Source organism: Haliaeetus albicilla, chromosome 27 (assembly GCF_947461875.1).
Source record: "Haliaeetus albicilla chromosome 27, bHalAlb1.1, whole genome shotgun sequence".
Taxonomy (NCBI): Eukaryota; Metazoa; Chordata; class Aves; order Accipitriformes; family Accipitridae; genus Haliaeetus; species Haliaeetus albicilla.
Window position 1 is genome coordinate 1704992 of NC_091509.1, and position 26726 is coordinate 1731717.

The window sequence follows — 26726 nt, forward strand, 5'->3', positions numbered from 1 at the left end:
TTGATTGCCTCACTCTGTGATTTGCTGGGTCCTTGAGATGGCTGGTATGGCGAAGGGTGTGTTCTTCTTCAGGAAGATAAGGGCAGGTGCAGATTCATAGACTGGAGGAAAACAGGAGGGTCGTTTACTGTATGGAAGGATGGAAGGTGATAGAGGTGAGGAATGAGAGCTCTTGCCAAAGGGCACGTCCGTGCTTCATGGTGAGTGTGGTGTAGACATTTTTAAAACTTCTTGGTAACGTAGAAACGAAACAGAAGATACAAGGATGGAAGTAGAAAAGAATGGGAGGCAAGGATAGGGCAGGACAAAAAAAAAGGGAGATGAGATGGGATGGAAGAGGAAAAGGAAGAAGGACAGGAAGTAATCTATGCAAGTAAGAAGCAGGCAAGCAAGAAAGAAAACGAGAAAGAATGAAAGAAAGAATAAACAAGAAAGAAGGAAGAGACAATAGCAGAGATTACCAGCATGCACCAATGTTGTATCGACATGATGAATGGAGTGGAGGACCTCAGCACCTTGGGTACTCAGGGTCCTGTGTCAGGCTTGGTGAAAAGTGGTGAGGAAGAGGAAGGAGAGGCCTTGCCTGAAGGGGTGTCCATGCTTCATTGTGAGTGTGTTGTAGCCATTTAGAAATTATTTTGGTGAAGGAGAAAAAGAAAGGAAGATACAATGGCTCGGCTGTTTGTGTATAAACAGAAAGGATTAGGAGGCAAAGATGAGGCAGGGAGGGGAAAAAAGGAAAGAGCTAGGGATAGAGCTAAGGAAAGGCAGAAGGAAGAAGAATGAGGAGAAGAAAGGGTAACATAAAAAAGGGAGAAAAGGAAACAGAAAATGGCAGAAGGGAAGGAAGAAGACAAGGAAGGAATTGGTGGAAGTAAAAAGAAAGCAAAGAGGAAGAAAGGAAGGAAAGAAGAGACGATGGAGGAGATGACGAGCACGACGTCACCTGTAGACGCTGAAGAGAGTTGGTCCGTAAGAGCCTCCGCCTTGGTTAGAGTACCGCGCTCTGGCGCTGCAGGCCCGTAATTAGCGCTGCTGGCTCCGTCTTTGACGGTCTCCGCCGCGGCGCCGGAGGCGGCTGGCGAGCTGCCAGCGGGGGTAAAGAAGAGCGAAGGATGGAAGGAGAAGGGAAAGGGGAGTAAAGACTTGGGCACGTCAGGGCAAGAACGAAAAGGAGAAGGAAGAGCAGAAAGAGGACATCGAAGGTGGAAAGAGAAGAAAGCAGAAAGGAGTTGGAAAGAGAAGACGGAAGAGAAAGAAGAAAGAGAAGGAAAATGTCAGAAAAAGAAGAACGCGATAAACGCATACGAAGAGATAACTGAAGGAGGAAGGAAGGAAGGACGAAGGCAAGAGCAAAGACGCGAGGAGGAGGGGAAAAAGAAAGGAAGGGGGCAAAGCAGGAGGAGCACGGAAGGAAGCGAGGCGAGAGACGGCGGGCTGGCGATGGTGGGGAGCGTGCGAGGCGTCGGAGCAGCACACGGTGTCGCTGCAGGCTCAGAAACGGGGTCGGAGCGGTGAGGCGGCTCCGCCCCGGTGCGGCGGAGAGCCCGGCCGTGAGCGCGGGGGGGCGGGGCGGGGCGGGCAGGAGAGCCGGTGCGTCCGGGCGGCGGCGGGGAGCCGTGCGGGGCCCGTGCGGGCGGTGGCGGCGGCGGCGATGGGCGTGTGCTGGGGGCCCGTGGTGCGGGTGCTGGTGCTGCAGGCGGCCTGGGCGCTGGGCGGCGGGCAGGTGCGCTACTCGGTGCCGGAGGAAGCCAAGGCCGGGACGGTGGTGGGCCGGCTGGCGCAGGACCTGGGCCTGGAGGCGGGCGAGCCGGAGGCGCGTCGGCTGCGTCTGGTGGCGCAGGGCCGGCGGGCGAGCGTGGAGGTGAGCGGGGCGAGCGGGGCGCTGGTGGTGAGCTCGCGGCTGGACCGGGAGGAGCTGTGCGGGAAGAGCGCGCCGTGCGCCCTGCGGCTGGAGGTGCTGGTGGAGCGGCCGCTGCGCGTCTTCCACGTGGAGCTGGAGGTGACCGACATCAACGACAACGCCCCGCTCTTCCCCGCCGCCCGGAAAAACCTCAGTTTATCGGAGAACTCCCCCCCCGGTTCTCGGTTGCCGCTGGAGGGCGCGTCGGATGCAGATGTCGGAGCCAACGCGCAGCTCTCCTATACCCTCAGCCCCAGCGAGCACTTATCTCTGGACTGGCAAAAAACAGAGGAGGACTCCGAATCGTTATTTCTGGTGCTCAAGAGACCGCTGGACCGCGAGACGATGCCTGAGCACCGTTTGGTGTTGTCGGCGAGTGACGGGGGCCGTCCGTCGCTGACGGGCACGATGGAGCTGGTGATCTCTGTGCTGGACGCCAACGACAACGCGCCCCAGTTCAACCAGTCGGTGTACAAAGTGCAGTTGGCGGAAAATACGGAACGGGGCTCTTTGGTGATCAGAGTAATCGCCACGGATTCGGATGAGGGGTCGAACAGGAATATCTCTTATTCTCTTCAGTATTTGTTCCCTCCAGACAGAAGGGATATTTTTGAGATTGACAGGAATAGCGGGGAGATCCGTCTTAGGGGTGACTTAGACTTTGAGGATATTGGTTTCTATCGCCTGCAAGTGGATGCCGCAGATCAGGGAAACCCCCCGCTGTCGGGCCACTGCAAGGTGTTGGTGGAGGTGCTGGACGTGAACGACAACGCGCCGGAGGTGTGGGTGACGTCGCTGTCGGTGCCGGTGCCGGAGGACGCGGCGGTGGGGACGGTGGTGGCGCTGCTGAGCGTGTCGGACCGGGACTCGGGGGCGAACGGTCGGGTGCGCTGCGCGGTGTGGCCGGCGGCGCCGTTCGGGCTGGTGGCGACGTTCGCGGGCTCGTACTCGCTGGTGCTGCGGGAGGCGCTGGACCGGGAGCGGGTGTCGGAGTACGAGGTGGAGGTGCGGGCGGAGGACGGCGGGGCGCCGGCGCTGCGCGCCAGCCGCGGGGTGCGGGTGCCGGTGTCGGACGTGAACGACAACGCGCCGGCGTTCGCGCAGGCCGTGTACACGGTGCTGGCGCGGGAGAACAACGCGGCGGGCGCGGAGCTGGCGCGGCTGTGGGCGCGGGACCCGGACGAGGCGGGCAACGGGCGCGTGAGCTACTCGGTGGCGGAGGGCGTCGGCGGGGGCGCGGTGGCGGGCGGGGGGTGGCGGGCGGCGTCGAGCTACGTGTCGGTGGACGCGGAGAGCGGGCGGCTGTGGGCGCTGCAGCCGTTGGACTACGAGGAGGTGCAGGTGCTGCAGTTCGAGGTGCGGGCGGTGGACGCGGGGGAGCCGCCGCTGTGCGGCAACGCCACGGTGCAGCTCTTCGTGGTGGACGAGAACGACAACGCGCCGGCGCTGCTCCCGCCTGCTCCTGCCGGGGGCGGGCCGGGTGGCGGGGCGGCGGGCTCGTCGGGGCCGGGCTCGGGCTCGGGCTCGGGGGCGCTGTGGGCATGGGCGGCGTGGGGGGCGCCGGCGGGGCAGGTGGTGGCGAAGATCCGCGCGGTGGACGCGGACTCGGGCTACAACGCGTGGCTGCGCTACGAGCTGTGGGAGCCGCGGGGGAAGGGCCCGTTCCGCGTGGGGCTGTACAGCGGCGAGGTGAGCACGGCGCGGGCGCTGGAGGAGGCGGACGGCCCGCGGCAGAGGCTGGTGATCGTGGTGCGGGACCACGGCGAGCCGGCGCGCTCGGCCACGGCCACGCTGAGCGTGTCGCTGGTGGAGGGCGCCGAGGCGGCGCTGGCGGCCGCGGGCTCGTCCTCGTCGGGGGCGGGGCCGCGGCCGGCGGCGGGCGCGGAGGGCGGCGCGGCGGCGGCGGCGGCGGCGACGAACGTGTGGCTGGTGGTGGCCATCTGCGCGGTGTCGAGCCTGTTCCTGCTGGCGGTGGTGCTGTACGGGGCGTCGCGGTGGGCGCCGCGGGCGGCCGTGCTGTCGGGGCCCGGGCCGGCGACGCTGGTGTGCGCCAGCGAAGTGGGGAGCTGGTCGTACTCGCAGCGCCAGAGCCGGAGCCTGTGCGTGGCGGAGGGCGCGGGCAAGAGCGACCTGATGGTTTTCAGCCCCAACTTCCCGCCGCCGCCCGTCCCCGCGGCGAAGGAGACGCAGCCGGAGGCGCCCGCTCTCGTGGACACGGTCAGTGCCCCCCCCTTTGTCGTCTCTCGCCCCTTCCCGTGTCCCTTGTCGCCCGGGCCCTGGGCAGGCGCTGGTGGGAGCCGGGCTCAGCCGCCGGGGCCCGCGGGCGGTGGGGGCTTGGCGGGTGCTTCTTACGGGTGTTCACGGGACGTTGGCGTCCTTGCCGGAGCCCCCGGGCTCTCGCTGTGGCGGAGGAAGCAAGCAAGCAAGCAAGCAAGGTGTTGCCGCACCCCGCAGCAGTGGCCGTCCGCAGGTGATCTTTGCTGTTGTGGGTGTGGGCTGTTGTCCCGTGGAATGAAATCCCTGCCGACTGCGATGTGAGGTGCCACGACATCAGCTTTGCGGACGCCCCCCCGGGCTTGCTGGTGCGCAGCATTTCCACCCGAGCTTGCTGAAGGTGTGCCAGACACGCAGGCTGTGGTGGTGGCAGTCCCGCAGGCACTATGTACTGCTTCTTAGAGTTGCTTTTTGCTGACCATGCTGGTATCTGCTGTGGTTTCTTGTTGCAAACTCTGTCCTCGTCCTGATTTGATTCCCTTCTGCGAGAGTTGTGATGGAAGGTGACAGTTGGGTGTTCAGGGTCTTCTCTCCCTGTGGTATAATTTCTGCATTTTTATTCACCCACCAGAGGAGTTTTGAAGGTAGGGAAGGCAATACGTAGTTTTCCTATGTTTTTTTCCCAAGTGCGTTGTAACGCTAGTTGCTAGTGTAAAGTGTTCAGGGAGAGGAGTGTCACCCAACAAGGTAGGTGTTAGAGATGGGAATTTCCTTTTGATTTTGTTGTTTCCAGCATCCCCCCGGTTTTGGTCTCTTGTTTGTGGCCAGAGAAGTCACGTGACATACACTGGTCTCTTTTGATGTTCTTCTGATATTTGAATCAACAGCCTCATGGTTACAGAAGCCCTGGAAACATCTTCTTGCGGGAAAAAAATAACCAAATGAACCCAAAACCACCAAACAAGCAAAATCTAACAAGCAGAATAAACCCATCAAAACAAAACCCAAACCAGATTCTGCTACGTAGTCAATATCATCTGTTGCAGTGGGGTGCTCATCAACAGTTGGGTTGTTTTTTCAGAGCAAGAAATTGATGCTGTTGCCATTTAGAGCTGTCACAATGTCACTTGCAGAAATAGTCTTGCTCCTAAGTCTGCAACATTTCCCTTGGAGATAGCTGAAGCATTGCCAGACATGATGGGTCATCAGCAGAGAGTTTGCCGACGCTGTGTACGTGATACCTCTGTGTGTTTTGTACGGTGGTCTCATTGATGGGAAGCATAAGCAAAAGTCGGATGGAGCTGGGAAAGGAAACTGGCATGTCGTGGAGGTGAATCTGGCCCTGGCATTGAGCAGTGCCTGGGCATTTCCTGATGTGAAGGGTGATTCTGAGCAGTGGGAAGACTTGTCTGTGGGAACTGGAAATCCTTGGGAATTCCATGGCCTATGCCATAAGAAGACAAGAATGGGAGATGTGTGCTTTTCTTGAGAAAGCATGTTGGAGAGTGGGGAGTGGAGGCTGCCTAGCGGAAAGTATGAGGCAGGATGGGCAGAGAGTGTTTTTGCCCAGGATTCTTTTCCAGGCTGCAAGAATCTGGAGCTGGAGGCCTTCTGGGTCTTGAGATAGTTAGATGGTATTGAAACGCCCACAGTGTTGTACGACTATCTGCCAGCAGAGACAGTCCTTTGTGCTGCTTCCTGATTGCTGTAGGCAATGTGTTGGTAGGAGTCCTTGTGTAGTGGTGGGCATCTGTAGCAGCTTCCACAGCTGGATTGGGGAATGGAGGCTGCCTAGAGGAAAGCATGAGGCAGGAAGGTCACAGAGTGTTCTTGCCCAGGATCTTTTTGCAGGCTCCCAAGGGTCTGGAGTATGAGGCCTTGTGGATCTTGAGATATTATGTGGTACTGAAATGCCCACAGTGTCTCTTTTGGGGTTATGAGTGTCTCCCAGCAGAGATAGTCCCTTGTGCTGCTGCCTGATTGACGTAGGCAATGTGTTGTTGGTAAGGGGGGTTGAGATGCAGACTGCTGAATTTGTTCTGATGAATATTTTTGCTGCTGTTTTGGGAAGGGTGTTTTGGGAGGATAGTGCTTCAATCTTCTGTCCTTGTGTTGTGGTGGGTATCTGCAGGAGCTTCTACAGCTGTTGGTGTTGCCATGATGGCAACCTCACCAGGCAGGATTTGTAAGGGCACTTGAGGAGGTGAGTGTAATCTTTGGACTTCTCCTATTTGTGCACATGCACAGGTGGCCGCGGTAGAGATGGTGTGTTGTCTTGTCAGTATTAACATGTTCAGATACATGCATGTGCACGGCAAACCCTGCACAGCAGCCCAGCGCTGCATTTTCTATCGTAGAAGTTCTCTCACCCAGTGGCCATCATGAGACTGCTTGTGCTTCAGTGTTTGGTGTGGTTTTCTGAAAGAGTAATATCCGTGTGGACTGGGATCAGAGCTGTCACAGCTCTAACCACAGACTGTTTAAGCACTCTACTGTGCAGCTCTGTGGTGTTTTCACCTGAGATTGCTGAAAAGCAAAAGCATTCTGGGTGGAGTTCACGCAGCTGGGAAGAGTCTGCCAGACAGTGAGTGGGTTTGCATGCCTCCCTATGTTCTTTGTGCTGATCAGGAGGGAAGGTGTGGATGTGCAAAGGCCTGGGTCATGCTTGGAGTGGGGTTTAGAGCTGGAGCATGTTACTGTGTTGGAGCAATATCTGAGTGTTGTGGCAGTGATCCTGCAAGTGGCATCCATAGGGCCTGTGCAAGTATCACAGGGAGGGTGGCCCTGAGCCGGGGACAGTCTTGTCTGATGGAAATGGAGATGCCGGTTAGAAGATGGTCTGCGTCATTGGGGAAGGACTGGAGAATGTCTGCTTAGCTGTGGAGATTCCATTTCCCAAGGCTCGAGATAGTGTGCTCCAGTAGAAAACCTCAAGGAGTGTCCCAGCACATGATGGTGCTTGCCCGGGATCCTCTCAGAACCTCCCGAAGTTTGGCATAGCTTAGGGCGCTGTTGTTCTTTGTGGTATTACTGCTTGCAAAGACATCTACTGCTCATGACTTTAATCACTTGTTTCTGGTGTGGAATGTTGTTGCTCAAAGAGAAGCTTTTCCAAATTTGGATCATGCTGCCAGCCTTTTCTGAACCTCTCCTTGGTTACCTCTCTGCTCTTAGTCTTGCTAGGGAGGGGAAGAAGTGGTCTCCGTATTCAAGATACTGCCAGAGTTTGCATTTCACTACAGCGGAATGGGATCCTTTGGTTTTCTTCTCTCCCCTCACCAAAACTGCCCACCCTTTTGGTTTTATTTCTGTCACATTGGCAACATGTTGGTAACAGTGGATGAGATGCGGAGTGCTGAATTTTGGCAGCTGTCAGGTGGCAGATGTTTGGGCGATTTCCCATCAGTGTAGGAGATGGCTTTTCCACTCTCCTGAGCTAAGTTCCCCATTGAAAAAACATCCTTAGCTTTCAGGGCTCCTTCCTGTTTCCCCTGTGATAGAAGTTCATAAGGGGCACTGTGCACTGTCCAGTTTTTTGCAGAACATGGGTCATTTTTTCCTGCCCAGTTTCCCCAGAAATGCTATGATGTTAATTTAAAATGTCCTTGAAAAGCAATTCCCCTCCCCTGAAAAAGTTTCTTTTCTGAAGAGGCAACCAGTGAGGCTACAGGTCAGTAGCTCAGCACCTGAAGTGGATGTGTTTGAGAGACAGCTGTACATTTGTTCCTGTTCAGTTGTGGTATCTGTATGTTGGATCAACAAACGTTGCCTGGATTGTAATGCCTGTAGGTTTGAAGCAGCAAAGCACCACTGCCTGCTCTCGTTGCTTTCCTGCTGCTTCCAGGCACAGTGTGAGCAGTCAGCAGCAAGGAGATATGTGGTAGGGACCCCAGTGCCTTTCTTTGTGTGGTTGTGTTGGGCATTGAGGAGACGTACTCAGTGAACAAGTTGTGGCATTTCCTTCGTGGCTTTTGTTTGGGTGTGTGATGCGTGGGTCATGCTAATGAAGGAGAGGTATTCCATGGGTACTAAACCCCTTGGGTAACAAGGCTCTTGCTGCGTTGTTCGGGCAGAGCATGCCTACCTGAAAGGGGAAGCGTGAGCTGGCCATTCAGCATGCAGTGGGAGAAAGGGTCAGTAAGAATAGCTCTTCCACAAGGTATAGGAAGAGTGCTCGGGAGCTGTGGTTGGCCCCTGCTTTTTCAGCCTTCCTGGAGGGTCATCATGCTGGGCTGTGATGGGTTTGATTTCCCAAAGAAAATCCCCTCCATGTGTTGTTTGGACTCTTTGGAGCCTGCTGGCACAGATGTCCATGTCCGTGGTGCTTAGGCTTGTGTTTCAGAGGGTGGGGGATTCTTTTCTGATGTAGCAGTGATGATCTTTCTTTGCCATGTGATTGCCTTGCTCTGTTATTTGCTGTGTCCTTGAGAGGACTGGGGGCTGACGAGTGTGGTCTTCTTCCAGAAGGGAGGGATGGGGAGATGCAGGGGTAGTCTGTCTGTCTTGTATAGACTGGAGGAAAGCAGGGAGGTTGTTATTCACCTGGAGGGTTGGAAGTTGGCAGGGAAGAGGAATGAGTGCTCTTGCCAACGGGCATGCCCGTGCTTTGTGTCAAGCGTGGTGTAGTCCTTGAGAAAAAAATTTGTTAAAGGAGACAAAACAGTCGACTTGTGTTCCTGGCCAGAGAAGTAGCGTGATGTACGCTGGCCTGTTTGGATGCTCTTTCAATATTTGCATCAGCAGGCACAACCGTACCAGAGACTCAGAAATCTTCAGTTTGATGAAAAAAAGAACCAAACAATTAAAAACCCCAAATCCATATCAAATTGTCCAACACAGAAGATACCATCCATTACAGTGCTGTGCTCATCAAAATTGGGTGGTTATCTCACAGCATGAAATCAATGCCATTGTCGTTAGAGCTGTCCCGACATCACCTTTAGAAAGAGTATTGCGCCATAGTGTGTAACATTTTCATGGGAGAGAGCTGAAGCATTGCCAAACATGATGGGTCAGCTGCAGAGTGTCGGGTGGGCACCGCGCACACGATACCACTTGTGTGTTTTTCGATGGTGCTGTTGTTGATGGAAGGGTCTGTAAAAGCCAGAGTGAGCCTTGAGGTGGGCAAGGAGACTATGGCATGTCATGGAGGTGAATGTGGCACTGAGTTGGGCCTGGCCATCTCTTGCTGTGAAAAGTGACTGTGAGCAGCTGGAAGACTTGTCAGTGGGAACTGGAAATCCTTGGGAGGACCATGGGCCATGTCATATGAAGACAAGAATGGGAGATGATGTGCTTGTCTTGAGGACACATGTCTCGGCGTGGGGAAAGGAGGCTGCCTAGAGGAAAGCATGAGTCAGGAAGGGCACAGAGTGTTCTTTTGCAGGATCCTTTCCCAGGCTCCCAAGGGTCTGGAGTTGGAGGCCTTCTGTCACAGAAGGGCATGACTTGCATTGGAGGGATCCATTACGGGGAGGGTGACCTTGAGCAGGGAAGAGTCTTGCCTGAGGAAATGGAGATGCAGGACAGAACACATATGGTGTCATTGGGGAAGAACCGGAGAGTGTCCGCTTAGCTGGACATGCCATTTCCTAGAGCGTGGGGAAGAGGATGCAAGTAGAAAACCTTGAGCAGAGTTCTGGCACAGAGTGCTACTTGGCCCGAATCCTGTTAGGACCTCCAGAAGTTCTGCATATCCTTGTGCCCTGGTGTTGTCTTCTTGCATTTCTATACAGTGGACTGGGATTCTTTTGAGGTTATGAGTATCCCTCACCAGTCACAGACCCTTGTGCTGCTGCCTGATTGACATAGGAGAGGTGTTGGTAGGAGGGGGTGAGATGCAGACTGCTGAATTTTTTCTGATGAACCTTTCCCCTCTTCTTTTGGGAAATGTGTTATTGGAGGGTAGCGCTTCAATCTGCTGTCCCTGTGTAGTGGTGGGCATCTGTAGCAGCTTCCAAAGCTGTTGATGTTGTTAAAAAAACCAGCTAGCGGGGCTTCTTGAAAGAGCTTTAAACTAGATTTGAAGGGGAAAGGAGTAAAACCAGGCTTGCTACTGATAGCCACAGGGTGGCACGCCAGCATTTGAGGGACGGTGTGCTAGCGAGGTCCTTCAGTCTGCTCCACGACATGCTGAGGACACTGGTACATATTTGAAATGTCTCCTTGCTAATGCATGGAGCATGAGGAATAAACAGGAGGAGCTAGAAGCTTTGTCCCAGTGCCAGAGCTACAGCATCACTGGCATAAGGGAAACGTGGTGGGATGAGTCCTGTGACAGGTGTGCCATGATGGACAGTTACAGGCTCTTCTGGAGGGGTAGGCAGGGCGGGTGGTGCTGTACATAAAGGAGGGGCTGGACTCTATGGTGCTTGCAGCTGACGACGACACGGTTGAGAGCCTCTTGGTAAGGAATAAGGGAAAAGCAAATAAAGCAGATGTTGCTGTGGGAGTCTACTCTGGACCACCCAGCCGGGATGACCACACTGATGAATTATTCTACAAGGAGTCAAGGGATATCTCTAGAACAGCTGCCCTTGTCCTTATGGGTGATTCCAGCTTCCCGGACGTCAGCTGGGAATATCATAGGCAAACAGGTCCAGGAAATTCCTGGAGCATGTTGAAGATAATTTCTTGGGGCAGGTAGTAAGGGAGCTGACTAGGAAATGTGCCCTCCTGGCTTTGTTGTTTATAACCAGAGGGCGACTCGTGGGCAAAGAGGTGATGGTGGCTGTCTTGGTCACAGCGACCACAAAACAGCTGAGTTTCAAATGGTTGTCAACAGGAGAAAAACTGCCAGCAAAACTTCAACCCTGGGTATAGGGAGAGCAGACTTTGGCTGCTGAAGGAACTAGTTAGTAAGGTCCCCTGGGAATCTGCTTCTGAAGGTATTGGGGTGCATGAACGCTGTTCACTTTTGAAGAGCCATCTTGTAAGAGCGCAGGAGCAGGCAATTCCAGGGTGTCGGAGGTCAAATAAGCAGGGCAGAAGGCTGGCTTGGCTGAGCAGGGACCATCTAGAACTTAGGTGGAAAAGGAAAGTGTACGGACATTGGAAAGAAGGACAGGTGACACGGGAGGACTACAGAGATGCTGTTTGCCCCTGTAGGAATAAAATTTGTGTGGCCAAAGCTCCACTAGAGTTCAAGCTGTCCAGCACTGTGAAGGACAACCAAAAGGGCTTTTTAAAACATGTTAACAGCAAAAGGAGGATGAGAGATAACATTGATCTGTTACTGGATGAGGTTGGCCACCTCACAAATAGGGATGTAGACAAAGCAGAGATGTTTAATGCCTTCTTCACCTCTGTACTTTAACACTGATGATGGGCCAAGGGACGCCCGGAGCCTGTGTTGGAAGATCGTGACTGGGGCAATGATCAACTCCCAGTGAACTCTGAGACGCGCTGCTCCAGCTGGAGGCGTGAAAGTCTATGGAGCCCGATGGGATTCATCGCAGGGTACTGAAAGAGCTGGCCGATGTCATTGCGGGACTTCTTTCCATTATCTTTCAATGGTCTTGGGAGTCTGGAGAGGTGCCAGGCAACTGGAAGCTGGCAAATGTTGTCCCAGTTTTCCAGAAGGGTAAGAGAGAAGAGCCTGGTAATTACAGGCCTGTCAGTCTCACTTCAATGCCTGGTGAAATTATGGAGAAGGTTATTCTGGGAGTTATTGAAAACCTCTTGAGAGACACTGCAGTCATTGGCCATAGCCAGCATGTGTTCACGAGGGGCAAGTCCTGTTTAGCTAACTTAATTTCCTTTTATGACAAGGTCACCCATCTAGTTGACGAAGGGAAGCCAGTAGATGTTGGGGGTTTTTGGATTTTAGCTAAGCTTTTGACCCTATCACTCGTAGTATCCCTCTGGATAAAATGTCCAGCATACAGCTGTCATACTACTTGTCATAAGAAAGTGCAGAATGTGTTGGGTGAGCAATTGGCTGGTGGGTTGGGGTCAAAGAGGTATAGTAAATGGGGTTACATGAGGCTGGTGGCCAGTTCACCGGTGGGGTTCCACAGGGCTGAGTTTTAGGGCCAGTGCTCTTGAATGTTTTTATAGATGATGTGGACGCAGGACGCGAATGAACATTAAGTAAGTTTGCTGATGACACTAAATTAGGAGGAGCTGTGGACTCCCTCAAGGATAGGGAGACCTTACAGATGGATCTGGATAGACTAGAGAGCTGTGCAATCCCCAACCGTATGAAATGTAATAAGAGCAAGTGCCGGATTTGGTGTGTGGGATGGGTTAATCTTGGTTATCCCTACAAATTGGGGATCAAGAGGCAGGAGAGCAACCCCACAGAAAGAGATTTGGGGGTTTGGGTTGATGGCAAGCTGAATATGAGTCAGCAGTGTGCCCTGGCAGCCAAGAGGTCCAACTGTGTCCTGGGGTGCATCAAGCACAGCACCGCTAGCTGGTCAAGGGAGGTGATTTTCCCACTGTACGCTGCACTGGTGTGGCCCCACATGAAGTACTGTGTGCAGTTTTGGGCACCTCAACATAAGAAGGATGTCATATTCCTAGAGTGTGTCCAGAGTAGGATGAGCAAGATAATGAAAGGTCTGAGTGCAAGCCGTATGAGGATCGGCTGAGGTCACTTGGTTTGTTCAGCTTGGAGAAGAGAAGGCTGAGGGGTGCCCTTATCGCAGTCTACAACTTCCTCAAGGGGGGCATTGGAGGGGGAAGTGCTGATCTCATCTCTCTGGTGACCAGCAATTGGCCACGAGGAAATGGTTGGAAGCTGTGTCAGAGGAAGTTCGCTTGGATATTAGGAAAAGGTTCTTCACTGAGAGCGTGGCCAGTCACTGGAACAGGCTCCCCAGGGAAGGGGTCAAGGCACCAAGCCTGTCAGAGGTCAAGGAGCAGACTGTACAATGGTTGCAAAATGTTGGCAAAACGGGAGTAATTATTTTCTGTCCAGCAACCCACAAAATCTCTGATAGTCTTAAGGGAAAAATATCCTTCAAAACCAATTCTTGTGTCCTGAAAATGTTTGTTTTCTGAAGAAGCACGTAGTGATGTTACAGGTAAGTTGCTCGTACAGAAAGAAGATATGTTTTGAGAGGCTGGTGTAGTTTTGTTCTTGTTTAGTCGTGGTGTCTTCATGTTGGATCGACCGAATGTTGCCTGGATGGTAATGCCTGTAGGTCTGGAGCAGCAAAGCACCACTGCCTGCTCTCACTGCTTTTCTGCTGCTTCCAGGCACAGCCTGAGTGTGTGGCAGCAAGCACGGATGGAGGAGGGATCACAATCCCTCACAATCATGGAGTGGCTGTGTGGGGAGTCAAGGGGATGTTCTCAGTGAGAATGCTGTGGTGTTACTGTTGTGGCTTTTGTTTGTCTGTGGGACAGGTGGATCATGCTAATGAGTGAGAGGTATTCTGTGGGGGCTAATGCCCCTGTGTTGTTCTGGCAGTGGATGCCTGCCTGAAAGGGAATGCAAGAGTTTGCCATTCCGTGCACAGGTGAAAAAGGAGGCTGGAAGAATATCTCTTCATCGAGATACATGAAGAGTGCTTGGGAGCTGTGTTTGCCCTGTGCTTCTTCAGCGTTCTTGAAGGATTGTCATCCTGGCCTGTGATGGGTTTGATTTCCCTAAAGAAAGTCTCCCCTGGGTTATTTGGACTCTTTGGAGCCTGCTGGCACAGATGTCCATGTCCGTGGGCCTTAGGCTTGTGTTTCAGAGGGTGGGGGATTCTTTTCTGATGCAGCAGTGGTGATCTTTCTTTGCAGTGTGATTGCCTTGCTCTGTTATTTGCTGTGTCCTTGAGAGGACTGGGGGCTGACGAGTGTGGTCTTCTTCCAGAAGGAAGGGATGGGGAAGTATAGGAGCAGTGGCTGTGTCTTGCATCAGCTGGAGGAAAGCAGGAAGGTTGTTATTCACCTGGAGGGTTGGAAGGTGGCAGGGAAGAGGAATGAGAGCTCTTGCCAAAGGGCATGCCCGTGCTTCATGTCAAGTGCGGTGTAGACATGTAGAAAATCTTTTGGTAAAGGAGAAAAAGAAGAGAAGAGACGAGGGTGGAAGCAGAAGAGAAGGGGAAGCAAGAATAGGGCAGGGTGAGGCAAAAAAGGAAAAGGAATCAAAGGAAGGGAAGTAGGAAAGAAAAAAGATGAAAAGAGGAGATGAAAGATAAAGGACGAAAAATTAATGAGAAAGGAAGCAGGAAATAAGAAGGAATGAAAGAGAGAGGAAGATGGAAGAAAAGGACTGTATGCAATGAAGAAAGATAGAAGGACAAGGAAGTAAGTAAGGAAGAGGCTATAGCGGATACTACCAGGATGCACTGCTGTTATCTCTACATGTTGAATGGAGGTGAGGACCTCGGCATCCTTGGGACCAAGGGACGCTGTGCAAGGCTTGATGAGAAGTGATGAGGAAGGGAAATGATAGCTCTTGCCAGAGGGCATGTCCGTGCTTCGTGGCGAGGGTGAGGTAGTCATATGGAAAACATGTTGGTAAAGGAGACAAGGAAGAAGCAAAGAGTGAAGAAGAAAAGGGGAAGGACGGACAGGGAAAAGAGGGGAAGGGAGAAAGGGAAAGCAGAGAAGGAAGGAAGACACAACAGAGAGAAAATCAAACAAGAAGGAAGCAAGCAACGGAGAGAAAGATAAAGAAAACAAGAAAGGATAATTGAGTTTACTAGCATGCACGGACGCTATGACTTGTACACAGAAAGGTGGTGAGGGAGGGCAAGGAAGGAAAGAAGGATCGGTAGAGGGGATTACCAAAAGGCACCGACCTTACCTCTAGACGCTGAAGAGAGTTGGTCCGTAAGAGCCTCCGCCTTGGTTAGAGTACCGCGCTGCGGCGCTGCAGGCCCGTAATTAGCGCTGCTGGCTCCGTCTTTGACGGTCTCCGCCGCGGCGCCGGAGGCGACTGGCGAGCTGCCAGCGGGGGTAAAGAAGAGCGAAGGATGGAAGGAGAAGGGAAAGGGGAGTAAAGACTTGGGCACGTCAGGGCAAGAACGAAAAGGAGAAGGAAGAGCAGAAAGAGGACATCGAAGGTGGAAAGAGAAGAAAGCAGAAAGGAGTTGGAAAGAGAAGACGGAAGAGAAAGAATAAAAGAGAAGGAAAATGTCAGGAAAGGAAGGAAGAAGGCGGTAAACGCATACGAAGAGATAACTGAAGGAGGAAAGAAGAAGGGACGAAGGCAAGAGCAAAGACGCGAGGAGGAGGGGAAAAAGAAAGGAAGGGGGCAAAGCAGGAGGAGCACGGAAGGAAGCGAGGCGAGAGACGGCGGGCTGGCGATGGTGGGGAGCGTGCGAGGCGTCGGAGCAGCACACGGTGTCGCTGCAGGCTCAGAAACGGGGTCGGAGCGGTGAGGCGGCTCCGCCCCGGTGCGGCGGAGAGCCCGGCCGTGAGCGCGGGGGGGCGGGGCGGGGCGGGCAGGAGAGCCGGTGCGTCCGGGCGGCGGCGGGGAGCCGTGCGGGGCCCGTGCGGGCGGTGGCGGCGGCGGCGATGGGCGTGTGCTGGGGGCCCGTGGTGCGGGTGCTGGTGCTGCAGGCGGCCTGGGCGCTGGGCGGCGGGCAGGTGCGCTACTCGGTGCCGGAGGAAGCCAAGGCCGGGACGGTGGTGGGCCGGCTGGCGCAGGACCTGGGCCTGGAGGCGGGCGAGCCGGAGGCGCGTCGGCTGCGTCTGGTGGCGCAGGGCCGGCGGGCGAGCGTGGAGGTGAGCGGGGCGAGCGGGGCGCTGGTGGTGAGCTCGCGGCTGGACCGGGAGGAGCTGTGCGGGAAGAGCGCGCCGTGCGCCCTGCGGCTGGAGGTGCTGGTGGAGCGGCCGCTGCGCGTCTTCCACGTGGAGCTGGAGGTGACCGACATCAACGACAACGCCCCGCTCTTCCCCGCCGCCCGGAAAAACCTCAGTTTATCGGAGAACTCCCCCCCCGGTTCTCGGTTGCCGCTGGAGGGCGCGTCGGATGCAGATGTCGGAGCCAACGCGCAGCTCTCCTACACCCTCAGCCCCAGCGAGCACTTCGGTTTGGAAGTGAAATCCAAAGACGAAAATAAAATTCTCGTAGTCCTTGTATTAAGGAGACCGCTGGACCGCGAGACGATGCCTGAGCACCGTTTGGTGTTGTCGGCGAGTGACGGGGGCCGTCCGTCGCTGACGGGCACGATGGAGCTGGTGATCTCGGTGCTGGACGCCAACGACAATGCGCCCCAGTTCAACCAGTCAGTGTATAAAGTGCAGTTGCCAGAGAGCGCTTCCCCGGGAACTGTGTTTTACCAGCTGACAGCGACAGATAAAGACGAAGGAATTAATCGGGAGATATATTATTCGTTTAGCGACACTGTTTCTGACAAATTTCGGGACCTTTTCATAATTGACAGGAAATCCGGTGAAATAAGGACTGCTGGTAACCTGGATTTTGAGGACGTTCAGTCGTATGACCTGGAGATCGAAGCGAGAGACAAAGGCTCGCCCCCGCTGTCAGGTCACTGCAGCGTGGAGCTGGAGGTGCTGGACGTGAACGACAACGCGCCGGAGGTGTGGGTGACGTCGCTGTCGGTGCCGGTGCCGGAGGACGCGGCGGTGGGGACGGTGGTGGCGCTGCTGAGCGTGTCGGACCGGGACTCGGGGGCGAACGGTCGGGTGCGCTGCGCGGTGTGGCCGGCGGCGCCGTTCGGGCTGGTGGCGACGTTCGCGGGCTCGTACTCGCTGGTGCTGCGGGAGGCGCTGGACCGGGAGCGGGTGTCGGAGTACGAGGTGGAGGTGCGGGCGGAGGACGGCGGGGCGCCGGCGCTGCGCGCCAGCCGCGGGGTGCGGGTGCCGGTGTCGGACGTGAACGACAACGCGCCGGCGTTCGCGCAGGCCGTGTACACGGTGCTGGCGCGGGAGAACAACGCGGCGGGCGCGGAGCTGGCGCGGCTGTGGGCGCGGGACCCGGACGAGGCGGGCAACGGGCGCGTGAGCTACTCGGTGGCGGAGGGCGTCGGCGGGGGCGCGGTGGCGGGCGGGGGGTGGCGGGCGGCGTCGAGCTACGTGTCGGTGGACGCGGAGAGCGGGCGGCTGTGGGCGCTGCAGCCGTTGGACTACGAGGAGGTGCAGGTGCTGCAGTTCGAGGTGCGGGCGGTGGACGCGGGGGAGCCGCCGCTGTGCGGCAACGCCACGGTGCAGCTCTTCGTGGTGGACGAGAACGACAACGCGCCGGCGCTGCTCCCGCCTGCTCCTGCCGGGGGCGGGCCGGGTGGCGGGGCGGCGGGCTCGTCGGGGCCGGGCTCGGGCTCGGGCTCGGGCTCGGGGGCGCTGTGGGCGTGGGCGGCGTGGGGGGCGCCGGCGGGGCAGGTGGTGGCGAAGATCCGCGCGGTGGACGCGGACTCGGGCTACAACGCGTGGCTGCGCTACGAGCTGTGGGAGCCGCGGGGGAAGGGCCCGTTCCGCGTGGGGCTGTACAGCGGCGAGGTGAGCACGGCGCGGGCGCTGGAGGAGGCGGACGGCCCGCGGCAGAGGCTGGTGATCGTGGTGCGGGACCACGGCGAGCCGGCGCGCTCGGCCACGGCCACGCTGAGCGTGTCGCTGGTGGAGGGCGCCGAGGCGGCGCTGGCGGCCGCGGGCTCGTCCTCGTCGGGGGCGGGGCCGCGGCCGGCGGCGGGCGCGGAGAGCGGCGCGGCGGCGGCGGCGGCGGCGGCGGCGACGAACGTGTGGCTGGTGGTGGCCATCTGCGCGGTGTCGAGCCTGTTCCTGCTGGCGGTGGTGCTGTACGGGGCGTCGCGGTGGGCGCCGCGGGCGGCCGTGCTGTCGGGGCCCGGGCCGGCGACGCTGGTGTGCGCCAGCGAAGTGGGGAGCTGGTCGTACTCGCAGCGCCAGAGCCGGAGCCTGTGCGTGGCGGAGGGCGCGGGCAAGAGCGACCTGATGGTTTTCAGCCCCAACTTCCCGCCGCCGCCCGTCCCCGCGGCGAAGGAGACGCAGCCGGAGGCGCCCGCTCTCGTGGACACGGTCAGTGCCCCCCCCTTTGTCGCCTCTCGCCCCTTCCCCCTTCCCGTGTCCCTTGTCGCCCGGGCCCTGGGCAGGCGCTGGTGGGAGCCGGGCTCAGCCGCCGGGGCCCGCGGGCGGTGGGGGCTTGGCGGGTGCTTCTTACGGGTGTTCACGGGACGTTGGCGTCCTTGCCGGAGCCCCCGGGCTCTCGCTGTGGGGGAGGAAGCAAGCAAGCAAGCAAGGTGTTGCCGCACCCCGCAGCGGTGGCCGTCCGCAGGTGATCTTTGCGGTCGTGGGCTGTTGTCCCGTGGAATGAAATCCCTGCCGACTGCGATGTGAGGTGCCACGACATCAGCTTTGCGGACGCCCCCCCGGGCTTGCTGGTGTGCAGCATTTCCACCCGAGCTTGCTGAAGGCGTGCCAGACACGCAGGCTGTGGTGGTGACAGTCCCGCAGGCACTATGTACTGCTTCTTAGAGTTGCTTTTTGCTGACCGTGCTGGTATCTGCTGTGGTTTCTTGTCGCAAACTCTGTCCTCGTCCTGATTTGATTCCCTTCTGTGAGAGTTGTGATGGAAGGTGACAGTTGGGTGTTCAGGGTCTTCTCTCCCTGTGGTATAATTTCTGCATTTTTATTCACCCACCAGAGGAATTATGAAAGTAGGGAAGGCAATACAGACTTTTCCTATGTTTTTTTCCCAAGTGCGTTGTAACGCTAGTTGCTAGTGTAAAGTGTTCAGGGAGAGGAGTGTCACCCAACAAGGTAGGTGTTAGAGATGGGAATTTCCTTTTGATTTTGTTGTTTCCAGCATCCCCCCGGTTTTGGTCTCTTGTTTGTGGCCAGAGAAGTCACGTGGCATACACTGGTGTGTTTTGATGTTCTTCTAATACTTGAATCAACAGCCTCATGGTTGCAGAAGCCCTGGAAACATGGTTGGGGGAAAAAAATACAACCCAACCCCAAAACCACCAAACAAGCAAAACCTAACAAGCAGAACAAACCCAACCAAAATAAACCCATCAAAACAAAACCCAAACCAGATTCTGCTACGTAGTCAATATCATCTGTTGCAGTGGGGTGCTCATCAACAGTTGGGTTGTTTTTTCAGAGCAAGAAATTGATGCTATTGCCATTTAGAGCTGTCACAATGTCACTTGCAGAAATAGTGTTGCTCTCAGGCTTGCAACATTTCCCTTGGAGATACCTGGAACGTTGTCGACGCGGAAGTCACGGACACTGCACACAATCAATATGATCAAAGCAGATGCCACTTTATTGCCCAAATAGCTTGGTTTATATAAGTATTTTAGTTCCTGCTCATGCGTAAGCCATCTGTTGATTGGTTAACATATGCTGTCCACGCGCCTAAAACAATAATTTGATAGGATAAGGCCTTCTGATCACGCGAATGGTTCCCTCCGCCTGTATCTTGTCTTGTGTCCTGCTTTCAGCCAGGTAGGCCCAACTTTGTTCAGCTTTTTGTGCTTATTTCATCAAACTTTGTAGCAACAGTTAGCCTTGTTCTACTTTTCGTGCTTGCTTCATCAAACTTGTAGCAACAGTTAATCTTCGCTACGTCCTTGAGGCCTGCTGCCTGCAGAGGCCTCTGGCTCACGGAATAATCAGTTTCATTGTGCCTGGATTGTTCGCTATATGTCCGTTGTTTTCCAAATATCCCACAAAACATCGCCAGACACGACGGCTCATCAGCAGAGAGTTTGCCGATGCTGTGTATGTGATACGTCTGTGTGTTTTCTGCGGTGGTCTCATTGATGGGAAGCATAAGCAAAAGTCGGATGGAGCCGGGAAAGGAAACTGTGGCATGTCGTGGAAGTGATTCTGGCACTAGCATTGAGCAGGGCCTGGGCATTTCCTGATGTGAAGGGTGATTCTGAGCAGTGGGAAGACTTGTCTGTGGGAACTGGAAATCCTTGGGAATTCCATGGCCTATGCTCTAAGAAGACAAGAATGGGAGATGTGTGCTTTTCTTGAGAACGCATGTTAGAGAGTGGGGAGCGGAGGCTGCCTAGAGGAGAGCATGAGGCAGGATGGGCAGAGAGTGTTTTTGCCCAGGATTCTTTTCCAGGCTGCAAGAATCTGGAGCTGGAGGCCTTCTGGGTCTTGAGATAGTTACATGGTATTGAAACACGCACAGTGTTGTACGACTGTCTGCCAGCAGAGACAGTCCCTTGTGCTGCTGCCTGATTGCTGTAGGCAATGTGTTGGTAGGAGGGGGTGACATGCAGACTGCTGAATACTGTCTGATGAACCTTTTTGCTCCAGTTTTGGGAAAGACGTTGTGGGAGGGTAGTGTTTCAACCTGCTGTCCCTGTGTAGTGGTGGGCATCTGTAGCAGCTTCCACAGCTGTTGATGTTGCCATGATCGTAGAATCACAGAATGGTTTGGGTTGGAGGGGACCTTAAAGATGATCTAGTTCCAAACCCCTTGCAATGGGCAGGGACATTTTCCAGTATATCAGGTTGCTCAAAGCCCCATCCAACCTGGCCTTGAACACTTCCAGGCAAGGGGCATCCACAGCTCCTCTGGGAACCTGTTCCAGTGTCTCACCACCCTCCCAGCAGGTAATTTCTTCCTAGTATCTAATCTAAAACTACCCTCTTTCAGTGTAAAACCATTACGCTTCATCTTATCACTATACTCCCTTGTAAAAAGTCCCTCCCTATCTTTGGGGTATGCCCCCTTTAAGTAGTGGAAGGACGCTAAAAGTTCTCCGCGGAGCCTTCTCTTCTCCAGGCTAAACAACCCCAAGCCTCTCAACCTGTCATAGGGGAGGTGCTGCAGCCCCCTGCTCATCTTTGTGGCCCTCCTCTAGACCTGCTCGAGCAGGACCACATCTTTCTTATGCTGTGTGCCCCAGAGCTGAACAGAGTACTCCAGGTGGGGCATCACAAGAGCAGAGTAGAGGGAGAGAATCGTCTTCCCCAACCTGTGAGACACACTTCTTTTGAATGCCACCCGGGACATGATTGGCTTTCTAGGCTGCGAGCACACGTTGCTGGCTCATATTCACTTTTTCATCCACCCATACCCCCAAGTCCGTGTCCACAGGGCTGCTCTCAATCCGCTCATTGCCAGGGCTGTATCCACGATTGGGATTGCCCCGACCCAGGTGCAGGACCTTGTGCTTGGCCTTGTTGAACTTCATGAGGTTTGCACGGGCCCAGCTCTCAAGCCTGTCAAGGCCCCTCTGGATGGCATCCCTTCCCTCCAGAGTATGAACCGCAGCGCTCAGCTTGGTGTCATCTGCAAACTTGCTGAGGGCTCACTCAATCCCACTGTCCATGGCCCCGACAAAGATGTTAAGTAATACTGTTCTCCATACAGGCCCCAGAAGGACACCACTCATTGCTGATCTCCACCCAGACATAGAGTCACTGAGCGGAACTTTCTGAGTGTGACCATCCAGCCAATTCCTTATCCACCAGATGGTCCACACGTCAAATCCACGTCTCTCCAGTTTAGAGGCAGGGATGTAGTGTGGGGCAGTATCAAATGCTTTGCACAAGTCCAGGTAGGTGATGTCAGTCATCTTCGCTTATCCACCAATGCTGTAACCCTGCAATAGAAGACCACCAGAAATTTGTCAGGCATGACTTGCCGTTAGTGAAGCCACGTTGGCTGTCACCAGTCACCTCTCAGTTTTCCATGTGCCTTAGCATAATTTCCAGGAGGATCTGCTTCACTGTCTTGCCAGGCACAGAAGGAAGACTGGCTGGCCTGTAGTTGCCCAGGTCTTCCTTTTTTTCCCTTTTGAAAAAAGGGGGTTATGTTTCCCCTTTTCCAGTCACTGGGAACTTCACCAGTCTGTCATGACTTTTCAAATATGAGGGATAGTGGCTTGGCAACTTCATCTGCCAATTCCCTCAGGACCCTCAGATGTACCTCATGAGGTTCCATGGACTTGCGCACATTCACAGTCTCCAACCTCATCTTCTTCTACGGTGGGCAGTACTTCATTCTCCCAGCTGAGGTTTGCTGTTGTGGGTGTGAATTGTTCTTCCGTAGAATAAAATCACTGCCGATTGCGTTAGAGGTGCCACACCACCAGCTTTGCAGATGCTCTTGCTTGCTGGCGTGTAGCATTTCCACTCAAGATTGATGAAGAGCGGCGAGACATGCAGGCTGTGGTGGTGTCAGGCCCCAGGCACTATTTTCTGCCATTTCCGTTGCTGACTGCTGACTGTGCTTGGATGGGATGTGCTTTCTTGTCACAATCTCTGTCATCCTCCTCTTTGATTGTCCTCTGGAAGAGACATGATGGAAGGTGACAGTTGAGACTTCAGGGTTTTCTCTTCCCATGGTGTAATTTCTCCATTTTGGTTGGCTGACCAGAGTCATTATGAAAGTAGGGAAGGCAATGCGGGCTTTTCCTATGTTTTTTTTCCAACTGTGTTGTAAGTCTAGTTCATAAGATAAATTTTTCAGGGAGAGAGGTGTGACCGAATAAGGCAGGTGTTAGAAATGGGAATTTTCTTTTGCTGGTCCCCTTTTCCCCCAGGTTGTGGACTACGTTCCTCACCAGTGAAGTGTCATGACATATGCTGGCCTGTTTTGATGTTCTTTCAATATTTGGATCAGCAGTGACAACCTTAAAGAATCCACGTAAGCCTTCTTTTGAACCCCCAAACCCCAACCATCCCCAAATTGTCCGACACGTTAGACCTCATCCATGGCAGTGATGTGCTCATCAGCATTTGGGTTGCTCTCTCACAGCATGAAATCAATGCCCACTACCATCAGAGCTGTCCCGATATCATGGGTTTAGGAAAGGCGGGTCCTGCTTGACTAAGCTGATCTCCTTCTTTGACAAGATGACCCGCTTAGTGGATGAGAGAAAGGCTGTGGATGTTGTTTGCCTGGACTTTACTAAAGTCTTTGACACCGTTTCCCACAGGGTTCTCCTGGAGAAACTGGCTGCTCCTGGCTTGGGCGGGTGTACTGTTTGCCAGGTAAACAACTGGCTGGCTGGCCGGGCCCAAAGAGTTGTAGTGGAGAGAGGTAAATCCAGATGGCAGCCGGTCACAAGCGGTGTTCCCCAGGGTTCATTCTTGGGGCAGTTCTGTTTAATATCTTTATCAGTGATCTGGATGAGAGAGTCGAGCGCACCCTCAGTAAGTTTGCAGACGACACCAAGCTGGGTGGGAGTGTTGATCTGCTTGAGGGTAGAGACTGTGCAGGGGGGTCTGGAGAGGCTGGATCGATGGGCCGAGGCCAACTGGATGAGCTTCAAGAAGGCTAAGTGCCAGGTCCTGCATGTGGGTCATAACAACCCAGTGCAAGGGTACAGGCTTGGGGAAGAGTGACTGGAAAGCTGCCTGGAGGAAAAGGGCCTGGGGGTGTTGGTCAACAGCCAGCTGAATGTGAGCCGGCAGTGTGCCCGGATGGCCAAGGCGTCCAATAGCCTCCTGGCTTGTATCAGAAATCATGTGGTCAGCAGGAGTAGGGAAATGATCATGCCTTTGTACATGGCACTGGTGAGACCGCACCTCGAATACTGTGTTTGGTTTTGGGCCCCTCACCCCAAGAAAGACATGGAGGTGCTGGAGCGTGTCCAAAGAAGATCACTGAAGCTGATGAAGGCTCTAGAGAACAAGACGTACAAGGAGCAGCTGAGGGAACCGGGGTTGTTTGGTCTGGAGAAAAGGAGGCTGAGGGGAAACCTCTACAACTGCCTGAAAGGAGGTTGTAACTAGGTGGTTGTTGGTCTCTTTTCCCAAGTAGCAAGTGATTGGACAAGAGGAAATGGCCTCAAGTTGTGTCAGGGGAGGTTTAGATTGAATATTAGGAAAAAATCCTCCCCTCAAAGGGTTGTCAAGCATTGGGACAGGCTGGCCAGGGAAGTACTTGAGTCACCATCCCTGGGGATATTTAGAAGACGTAGTGCTTAGGGACATGGTTTAGTGGTGGACTTGGCAGTGTTAGGTTAATGGTTGGACTCGATGGTGTGAAGGATCTTCTCCAACATCAATGACACTATGATCATCTCTGGAAATAGTATTGCTCCGAGATGTGTAAGGTTTCCATGTGAGGTTGCTGAAGCAGTGCAAGCCATGAAGAATAAGCTGCGGAGAGTCTGCTGGACACGGTGTATGCAATATGATCTGTATGTTTTTCTGTGGTGCTCTCGTTGACAGAAGTGTCCACAAAAGCTGGACTGAAAGGGAAGTGTGGCATATTCATGGAGGTGATTGTGGGAGTGGCATTGAGTAGTGCCTGGGCATCTCCTGATGTGAAGGGTGACCTTGAGCAGTGGGAAGGCTTGTGTGAAGGAAGTGGAAATCCTTGGGGTGACCATGGGCCACGTCATAAGAAGACAGTTATGGGAGATGATGTACTTGTCTTGAGGACACATGTTGCAGAGTGGGGAGTGGAGGCTGCCTAGAGGAAAGCATGAGGCAGGAAGGGCACAGAGTGTTTTTGCCAAGGATCTTTTCCCAGGCTCCCAAGGGCCTGGAGTATGAGGCCTTTTGGGTCGTGCGACAGTTACATGGTATCGAAATGCCTACAATGTCCTTTGAGGTTATGAATATCTCCCACCAGAGGCAGTCATTTGTGCTGCTGCCTTCCTGACCTAGGCAATGTGTTGGTAAGAGGGCTTGAGACGCAGACCGCTGAATTTTGTCTGCTGATCCATTTCCCGCTTGTTTTGAGCAGGGTGTTGTGGGAGGGTAGCGCTTCAGCCTGCTGTCCTTGTGTAGTGGTGGGCATCCATAGTAGCTTCCACCTCCGTTGATGTTGCCATGATGGTGCCTTCTCCTCCTCAGGCAGGATTTGTAAGTGGAAGTGATGAGGAGGTGGCTGTAATCCAGTGTTCTTTCTCCAAGTGTGTTGTAACCATAGTTAATATGATAAAGTGTTGAGGGAGAGGAGTGTCACCCCACAAGGTAGGTGTTAGGAACGGGAATTTTCTTTTTCTTTTCCTGCTTCCCCTTTCCCCCAGGATCAGGAGTGCATTCCTCGCCAGTGAAGTGTCATGAAATACACTGCCCTGTTTCGATGTTCTTTCAATATTTGGATCAGAAGTCACATCATTGCACAAGCCCTTGAAATCTTCTTTTCTTACAAGAAAAAACAAAGAAACAAAAACCCCACCCAAATCCAAGGAACCGCCCCTCCCCGACAAAACTGAAAAACAATTCCCCTACACAGTCGATATCATCCGTTACAGTGCTGTGCGTGTCAACATTTTTGTTTTTCCCTCAGAGCATGAAATGAATGCCATGGCCATCTCGAGCTGTCCCAGCATCACCTTTATAAAGAGTATTGCTCCCAGGTCTGCCACATTTCCTTCTGAGAATGCTGAAGCATTGCCAAACATGAAGGGTCATCTACAGAGACTCTGCTGGGTGCTGTTTGTGTGATACCATCTGTATGTTTATTTATGGTGCTGTCTTTGGTGGGAAGGGACTGGAAAATCTGGAGTGAGCCCTGAGGTGGGCAAGGAAACTGTTGCACGTTCATGGAGGTGAATGTGGCAGTGGCATTGAGTAGGGCCTGAGCATCTCCTGATGTGAAGGGTGACGTTGAGCAGCGGGAGAACTTATTACCTTTGCTGACTGCGTATCATGCTGGTATTGGCTGTGATTTCCTGTTGTAAACTCTGTCCTCACCCTGTTTGATTCTCTTCTGCAAGAGACGTGATGCAAGGTGACAATCGGGGGTCTACACTATAACGTAGTTTCTCCATTTTTAATTGCCCAACAGGGTTATTATAAAAGTAGAGAAGGCTGTATGGACTTTTCCAAGTGTTCTTTTTCCAAGTGTATTTTAACTGTAGTTAGTGGCATAAAGTGTTGAGGCAGAAGCGTGTGACCCAAGGCAGGTATCTCCTTTTTCTTGTCCTGCCCTCCCCTGCTGGGTTTTGGACTTGAGTTCCTGGCCCGAGAGGAGGCGTGACTGTACACTGGCCTGTTTTGATGTTCCTTCAATATTTGCATCACCAGCCATGCCGTTACAAAACCGATGGAAAAACCTCTTTTCAGAAAAAGAACCAAACCAAAACAACCCCCAAAAGCTAAACAGCTCACCCCAAAAACTCAAGAGAAAATTTTTGTACACAGTAGGTATCATTGGTGACACTGGTGTGTTTGTCAGCATTTGGGTTCTTCTTGCACAGCATGCAATTTATGCCCATTGCCATTAGAGCTGTTCCGATATCACCCCTATAACTATTATTGCTCCCAGTTGTGTAACGTTTCCGTCCGAGGTTGCTGACGCCACAGGAGAGTGTGGCATGTCGTGGAGGTGAGCGTGGCAGTGGTACTGAGTAGGGCCCGGCCATTTCTGGATGTGAAGGTTGACCTTGAGCAGTGGGAAGACTTGTTAGAGGGAAGTGGAAATCCTTGGGAAGACCGTGGGCCTTGTCGTAAGAAGACAAGAATGGGAGATGATGTGCTTGTCTTGAGAACACATGTTGCAGAGTGGGGAGCGGAGGCTGCCTAGAGGAAAGCATGAGGCAGGATGGGCAGAGAGTGTTGCTGCCCAGGATTCTTTCCAGGCTCCAAGGGTCTGGAGTATGAGGCCTTGTGGATCTTGAGACAGTATGTGAAACTGAAATGCCTGCACTGTGTTTTGAGTTTATGAATGTCTCCCACCAGGCTCAGTAGGTTCCCCTGCAGCCTGCCTGATGTAGGCAATGTGTTGTTAAGAGGGGGTGACATGCGGACTGGT

The 26726-nt window shown here is 54.1% G+C and overlaps 2 protein-coding genes across 2 annotated transcripts; both read left to right on the forward strand.

The window, feature by feature from the left end:
* Positions 1-1598: 1598 nt before the first annotated feature.
* On the forward strand, positions 1599-13550 carry LOC138682248 (protocadherin alpha-6-like). The gene is made up of 3 exons (XM_069772273.1): positions 1599-4120; positions 13322-13420; positions 13536-13550. Exons 1-3 carry the CDS (start codon positions 1655-1657, stop codon positions 13548-13550), a joined length of 2580 nt encoding a protein of 859 aa, XP_069628374.1. The 5' UTR covers positions 1599-1654.
* A 1967-nt stretch (positions 13551-15517) lies between these two features.
* Positions 15518-18373, forward strand: LOC138682249 (protocadherin alpha-3-like). Its single transcript, XM_069772274.1, has one exon. It carries the CDS (start codon positions 15578-15580, stop codon positions 18371-18373), a length of 2796 nt encoding a protein of 931 aa, XP_069628375.1. The 5' UTR covers positions 15518-15577.
* The last annotated feature ends 8353 nt before the right edge of the window (positions 18374-26726 follow it).